General features: G+C 37.1%; 1 protein-coding gene across 1 annotated transcript; it reads right to left on the reverse strand.

Moving 5' to 3' along the window:
- Positions 1-2,657: 2,657 nt before the first annotated feature.
- LOC104221117 (transcriptional activator FHA1-like) lies at positions 2,658-7,678 on the reverse strand. The gene is made up of 3 exons (XM_009772110.2): positions 6,793-7,678; positions 4,334-4,491; positions 2,658-3,031 (listed from the first exon to the last, which is right to left on the reverse strand). Exons 1-3 carry the CDS (start codon positions 7,457-7,459, stop codon positions 2,822-2,824), a joined length of 1,035 nt encoding a protein of 344 aa, XP_009770412.1. The 5' UTR covers positions 7,460-7,678; the 3' UTR covers positions 2,658-2,821.
- Between the last annotated feature and the right edge of the window lie 311 nt (positions 7,679-7,989).

Genomic DNA, 7,989 nt, shown 5'->3' on the forward strand with positions numbered 1-7,989 from the left:
AGCCCTACTCCCACGCCACCCCCTAAAGACACGGGTGACTCACGAAAAGGCTGTGTACACTCAAATGTACTCCGGAAGACTTGTACAGAAAGAAGACCCATGTTTGTGCAAATGATGACAGTTATAAAGCAGTAAACATATAAGGAAAAGCGATAAACAAATAAACAACAAAAACAGGAAAAAAAACAAACAAACCAAACAAAGAAAATAAAAAAAAAACAAACACCTCAACCGAATATCCTAAAAAGCCAACAAGATCAAGTATCAGCTCGGACCTGCAACTCCCCAGCAGAGTCGCCAAAGTTGTCACTTCCCCCCCCCCCTTTTTACTTCACTAACCCCTTTAAAATAATAAAAAGTGATTTTCTGAAGCTCAAAAGGATTTTCAAATTCAAAGTGACAAAAGATTGCGTTTCGAAGAATTTTTTAGAGTCGCCACATGACATTTGGTTTCAGTGTGCCAGGTTACCGTTTTAAAAATAGTTTTCCTTCAAAACATGTTTGACTCTAAAACTGACTGCACCAGAGATTCTAGATAAGGGGGTTTATTTGACTCGGGGAGAAGGTATTAGTCATTCCTCGAGTCCCGTAACTAGTACGGTTGCATATATGATCAAATCTGCTTTTAGGAATACTCTAATTGAGGCAAAAGCACACAAAATCAAGATAAATATACAAGAGGCTCGAGGTTGTCCCCTCCTACATAAAAGAAAAAAAATAAGAAGAAAATACTAATTGTCTACACTACGCTCATTCCATGATGCCTGTCATGGCCTCCAATTACATTCACTATATATATATATATATTCTACGGGACATTCTCCGGATAAAATAATAAACTAAAGGGAATAACCTCTTATCTCAAAACTCAAACAAAATCCTAAAGCTTGCCTACCCAAGTGATAACAGCCTAAACATACTCCTAGAGAATAAAAATAATAAGAATAAAATAAAATGATATTAAATTTGATTCACAGTTTATGACCAAGAGCCAGTTTCGATTTTCATAGATTATTTCCCCGACCCAACCCTTCAAAGTATCGCCATTTCCATTCAAAATTCTTTCATGTCTTCATTCTCAAATGTATAAAACAGATCTTACAAAACATAATTCAGTGAAGCTAACCAAGATCAAAATCATAACAGATTAATTCAACCATTCAAAAAATAAATTAAACAAAGTAATAGTGAAGCTAACCAAAATTAAAATCATAGCAGGTTAAAACTTACGGAAATAAGTATATCTATGGATTAATGAAAGAGAGGAGAAGAGATGGACCTTTTGATGACCTCGACAGACCAGGAATGAAAACGCCAAGGGAAACTGCGACTTTCAACCTCGAACGACAGCTCGACTAAACGAACTCAAATAGACTTCAATCTTGATCGCAATTCTTGGTTTGAAACCGAAAACGAAAGGGGAAGAAACTAAGATATATTTTTGGTATTTCTTCTCCTTAAACTCCAACACTAACTCTTACTTTGAAATTAAAAATTAAAAGAAGAAACTAAATATTTTTGCATATTTACTGAAAGCCAATCTGAAATCTAACTCATCCTAAAATAGAGACGTCTTTTTGTGTATTTCTCTTCTTTTGAAATCCAAAAGAGAACTGAAACTTTGAACATAGTTTGGACAACTTCTCCAAATTTCGAAGCCAAGGATTGAACCCAAAACCTTTTTCAGAAAATCTAGCTTTTCAACCCAATTTCTCTGTCTAAACTCCTCTCCGTTTCTTGGACTCCATCTATAAAAAAAAGTTAATCCCTCTCAATCTCTATCCCCCCTTTCCCGTTCTTTACTCTCTGCCTGTCCCATTGTGTGTGTGTGTGTGTGTGTGTGTGTTTGTGGTTGGGTCTGGAGAGTTGGGTGTTTGGGGCTGCTTTTCGCGAGGAAGAAGAGGAAAGAGTCAGAGTCCCTCTTTTTTGCGTGATCTGCGGCTGAAGCTCTCCCTATTTTTCGTTTCTGTTTGGAGTGGCGGCTAAAGTTCGCTGAAGGCTTGGTCAATTGTGAGGTCGGCGGCTGGAATTGGAGGAGGGTCGCTAGGTTCGAAGATGGATTTAGGGTTTGAGGTAGGTTAAAATTTTATGTGGTTAGGAGAATTGACATGGGCCATTGGATCAAAATAGATCAATGGCTACGATTAAGGGAGGGGTTTGATGGGTGAGAAAAGGATTTGAGCTAAAAGAGATTGGGAAGAATGGACCTTTATCTTGCTAGGCCACTAAAATCCGAAAACGAGTTCCCAATTGGTTCAAATTCAATTCTTTCTCATTGAACAAAAATAAAAATAAAAATACTACCAAAATATATTAATTAATCTTAGTTAATAAGAATAAACTATTAAAGTGAACTATATATTAAAATGAATGTGTCTTTTCAAATGTTAAAAAATGTATAGAATACTATGTTACAGTAATGGTAAAAATTAAAATATTATCATTATAAAATACTAATAAGCTTAAATAAATAAAAAGATATATAATAAGAGAAGAAATATCATAAAACTATTTTTGTATTATTAAACTTATGTTAGAAAATTAAAATTAAAAGTTGACTGAAATCCTATTAAAAATGAAAATAAGTAAAAAAAAAATTAAAATACTACTTTTAAAAGTTGTGCGTGTCAAAAATTACGTGCTTACAACAAGAAGTGTGTTGCATCAGTAAATTAGACCTAAAAACAGCAGTAACCACAAGTACATGTCATCGACAAATTTGATCTCCAGTATCGAAATTCACAGCGATGTTTCAGGACCCATATTTCACACCCTACTTAAAGCTAAATTACAACTAAATGATTAAAATTCTTATAAGCTCTCATGAAAGTAGTGAGACAAGAGAAACAAACTCCAAAGTCACCCGTCCCTTGGACCGCGTATTGATGACAAAATGCTCCGGGTATTTTCTTAAAAGCATCAGCAATCCATACCATGGCTTTGATTTGGCTTCAGGGCTAGGATAGTCCTCAGATGTTAAGTATCTCCTCACACGACTATGATGCCAGGTATTGCCAAAGTGTTCCACCAACTGCAAAAGCATAAGCTTGTCATTAGCCAAAAATCCAACTCTAACTTAAAAAATCTACAGTCTAACAAAAAGCTGAGCAGGAGCAAAAATTTCCCACAACTACCATGAACATGAAGCAGGAAATGATATTTGATACATGATGGAAAGACAAAATATAATACTCTATGGGATCTGTTTAGAGAGAAGACAAAATGCAATCAAATTGTCAACAAAGTAGAACAGCAACTTCAACCATAATTAAGCAAAACCTCGTCAAGGTTATAAAGAATGAGGGAAAGCATACAACTATAAATCTGCTCTTTTCTTTTCCAAATAAAAAGCTGTACCAGAAGTTCACCACTGCATGCCTAACACGCAAAGAAACCATAACATTATTAATCGTCAGACTCTTGACTAGGTATAAGATCTTCATATGTGTTTAATCAAAGCCCAATTAGGTAAATGGCTTTAACAGCTTAATAATCAAGTAGGGAATATGGAGTAAGGTCAATATATGAAGACTTGGTGTGTAGTTCTATCAATGGTGGTCGGGATTCAGGAGAATGGTCTTGATGATTGCACCATGTACAGGGGAATCAGAAAAGGTTTCAACATTTTTGCAAATATTGCTGCTTTAGAAAGGGAAGGGATTCACGGGAAACAGAATCTACTTTTGACCGTGATAATGGCCTTTGAGATTGAGCTTCCTGCTAATATAATTTTGATGGATAGAGATGTTACTTGTGAGTGGGAAAACATCATTTTCAACCCTATTTGTAGAAAGGGCTTGCAGGTTGAGGAGGTGGTACCTATGCTGAATCTCTTGTACGCAGACCTTACCTTTACCCCGAGGGCAGAGAGATTGTTTCCAGGAGACCCTCAGCTCAAAAAGACGACAAGATATGATATATTAGTACCATCAATAGAGTCATAATAAAATAACAGCAATATAGAAAATACGTAATAGATGGAAAGTACAATAGTAACCAGTAGATAAAGCCATGCATCAGTAGATAACCACTAGCATCCTAAAACTAAATCCTAACTGTCTAGTCCTACTCGGGTGCGTCGTAGAAATATTAGCAACTTCCTCCTAACCTACAACCTTAATATTCGACCTCCACATACTCTCGAATCCTAAATTTATGTGATGAAGAATCCGACCTATAAATCCGCACCCCTATCGAATATGATGTCATTACATCCATTAGAGGCGGAAGAGTTCCACCTCTTGACAGAATCAAAGTGCAAACAAACAATATAGTCTTCACTTAATAACAAATTGGCATTTCTGTGACAAAAGATGTATAATATTGAAGTTACCTCAGTATGAAGCTTCTCCATTGGCATCCATTCTCCCGGCCCACAGAGGTCCGAAAGCACATTTGCCACAGATGATACAACATCCTTTTCTTCTAACTGCATGAGCTGTTGATTGTCAGCATCTCGGTCAACACGTGATCTTCCCTCAATCTTCTTATCTGCAAGAAGTTTTTGGCCAAACAAGTTCCATATTCAGATACTAAGTTCCATTTAATGGGTATAAGCTTTACATCTACATTTATCTACTAAGAAAATCATAGAAGCATGAAAATCTAGCAGAGGACAACTGTATAAAATAGAATGGAAATAGCTTTTGGTTTGACATCGCCTGAAACAAATCTCCTGCTTTGATAAGAAATATCTGAGTAAAGACAGCTGAGTAATATCCGATTTCTAGGGTTAGCTTTGCATTATCATGAAAACCGACTCCTCTCCAAAGAATGATAGAAGGAACAGCCCATCCAGAATGAGCTTTCTCGAACAATAAAGAAAAGAGTTACATGAATACTATTATCAGATCGTGTAATTCAAGGAAATAGATTGCTTCCTCTTATTAATTCAAACTTTCCAAGTGCTCATCCTATATTGCATCCTCATATAGCATTAAATGTTTCAACTATTCATTGTTCTTTTTGTTATGGCGGTATATTTATCCATACATATTAGCTATAATGATAGTGAGTGCATGTCAAGTGTCCTTAGAAGTTTAATGCCTCATAGCAAAGGATGGGATGTGAGGAGGAGCTGACAGGGCTAGGGGCGAGGGAGAGGGTCGTAAGCGGGCACAGATAGAGATGAAAGGGGCGGCATGACGTCTACTCATCTGGATGCTAAAGACAGCCTTTAAACAAAAAATATTACGAGAGTTGAATCGAAAATAGAAGTTGATACAAAAAAACTCAGTGACAGAGGTTGACATCAGGGAGGTCTACATGGTGACATAATTTGGCAGAACGTTCCAAGTATTTTATTTTTCTAAACTGAACGGGAGGTTCATTTAGTTTTGGTAAATCAGATTGGAGTTCTAAGTAAGATGCTGCTTTTCAAATATACAAATTCTGAGCCAACCTTGCTGCAATCTTCTATTAAGTATATATATAAGATTTAAGATGGTTGAGGATTCTGAGTTTCCGAGTTCAAATATCAGGTCAACAGGAAAGAAGAAACCTCAAACCTGGATTTGATATAAGTTATGATGCAAAACCCATATGCTAGAAAGGAGAGCTTTTGAAAACCAATAAAAAAATTTCCCCCTATGGTGGTGTACGGGCTAACTTGCACACACCTCGACCAATAAAAAAAAACCATAGTGTTTTTTGTCTTTGTTGAGATTTGAGCCTTGATCTCCAATGTATGCACCCACTTTATTGACCGTTAGGCCACTCCATTGGGTGCAATCAAAGCCAATAGAGATGGAATTAAGTTCATAAACTGAGAAACTAAGATTTCACTCATGATAGGGAATATATTTGGTAACTTTCACCCCAATAAAACACTTAAATCAGACAAGTGAAGATGACCCAACCAAGAATTGGTATGTTCAAGTTGACAAGGGGGCAGAGTGGAGCAAGTGCTACTGTTGACTTTTGGACAAAGGGTTATCACTGGATGGGAGGGTTCAGGGGGTTGGAGTCTAACATATCAAAAAAGAAAATAAGAAATAACACAAAATCAAAACCAGTTAGCAGGGAGGTTCTTTGAAATAGAAGGCAAAGAGAAAAATGTCTTTTACGGTATATGATCATTGATGGAGCTTTGATTCCTGAAAAAGCCTGAATAGCGTAGGATATAATGGATTTTCATACGCGTTATACCAATCCTATCAAGTTGCTTTCCCTATCATGATCACATAATTCCACTAGCGTACTCACAACACTAAAGACCAAATTTCATGAACAAAGTCATTAATAACACCAGCAAACTTATAAGTCTGTCTATTTCATCTGTAAGCACAAAAAAAGTCTAAAACCTAATCCCTACAGCTCTTTGCTCCACTCCGGGTACTATTACCAAGGGTCTACTCTAAAAATTGAGTATATTTACATACATTAAAACTCCATCTGCAGTAACTAAATCCATAGAACTAACCATCACCATATAGACTGAAAGAAAATCTCTTCTGCATCTAATCAATAAGACTATAGTAATTCAACAAACAAAAACACCTCCTATACACAAAATCTCTTCTCGGGAAACACAGTTCACCTAACAGCAGAAATTCTCAAATAGCCACTTATAGAGCCAATAAAGATGAGTTACTAGCTACTTACATCCAATAAAGATGAGTCTTTAACATGTTAATCCTTCACAAGCAACACAAATCCTTTGTGGCAATTCTCAATCATAGTTAACAAATAAAGCATTCATATATATATATATATCGTCTAAGTTGATAAATTAACAATCAAGAACGTATTTTTATTGAAAATAAACACCATGAAACTGATAAAACTACTTACCTAAATGCCCAGAAATAGTAGCCTTCCCACCGGAACCATACCCATAACCACCACCACCCTCAATGCCATCCCCTCTCCTCATCTTCTTAGCTCCAGAACCATCTTCCCCGCCGTCATCGTCATCATACTCCTCCTCATAATACTCCCTCCCTCTTAACAAACCCTTTTTCCCTACCCCACCACCATAACCCACAGCCGGCGGCAAAGGCACATGTTGCTGCTGATGAGGATGATGGGGGCCCACAATAGGAGAGCCCCCAACTGGATAATTCACACTGACATGATGTCTGCTAGGCCCAATCGGCCCACCTAAGATACTCCGAATTGGAAGAAGAAAATAAAACTCCTTATCTCCGATCTGAAGTAAATCCTGCGAATCGAGTTTTACCGGAGGGTTACCGGGAAGATGAAGCACACCTTCAACGAAACAGCCGTTTTTACCTAACACTTCGAGGGCAAAGCGACGCCGTTGGAAGTCATAGAAGATGCGTGCGTGGTGGCGGGAGATGTTCATTCCGCCGCCGAGGGAAGATAAGTCAACGTCAACCGTTGACTTCTTGGAGTTACGGCCGAGGATTATGGAGTATGTCTGCATGTAATACTCGAAATCTTCGCCTTGTAGCTTCGCGAATCCTGCTTCCACATCGCTTCCGCTGCTACTTCCCATTTCATAGGACAATACGGGTGTGCAATTAAAGGGAGTTCGATTATGTGGTTATTCTATTTGTGCAATATCAAGGAGAGTGGAATGGGAAGAAGAAGGAGAATCGGACAAGTGTGAAGTGGAGTTCTGAGCATTGCTGACTCGAGAGGGAAAGAGGACAGGTGAGAGTGTATTTACGACTTGGGATTTCCTATTCCGAATATGTTAAACCTGGGAGCAATTGCCAATTGCATATTTTTGGCATCAATTGTTATTTAGTCATTGAGAGCATGTTTGGAAAGCCACCTTGGAATTAGATTTAGGTATAATTACACACTTTGATATATTTATCTCATCAATTAATTACTTGGTTAGCCTAAAATTGAGTGTAATTAAGAGACTTGTAATTACACTTGGAATTAGATTTGGATATAATTACACAGTTTGATATGTTTATTTGACCAATTAATTACTTAGTCAGCATAAAATTGGATGAATGTAGTTACACCCTTCAATTCTTAAAGGGATTATTTGACCAAAAATATAGATCTTGG

This window comes from Nicotiana sylvestris, chromosome 9, assembly GCF_000393655.2.
Source record: "Nicotiana sylvestris chromosome 9, ASM39365v2, whole genome shotgun sequence".
NCBI lineage: Eukaryota > Viridiplantae > Streptophyta > Magnoliopsida > Solanales > Solanaceae > Nicotiana > Nicotiana sylvestris.

What these genes read in the sequence shown, in the direction of transcription:
- LOC104221117 (XM_009772110.2), bottom strand. Translation starts at nt 7,459, where the DNA reads ATGGGAAGTAGCAGCGGAAGCGATGTGGAAGCAGGATTCGCGAAGCTA. An exon ending in TACTATTTCTGGGCATTTAG is followed by an intron (nt 4,492 to 6,792) that starts GTAAGTAGTTTT and finishes AACTTCTTGCAG; the next exon opens with ATAAGAAGATTGAGGGAAGA. An exon ending in TGGAGAAGCTTCATACTGAG is followed by an intron (nt 3,032 to 4,333) that starts GTAACTTCAATA and finishes ATGCTTTTGCAG; the next exon opens with TTGGTGGAACACTTTGGCAA.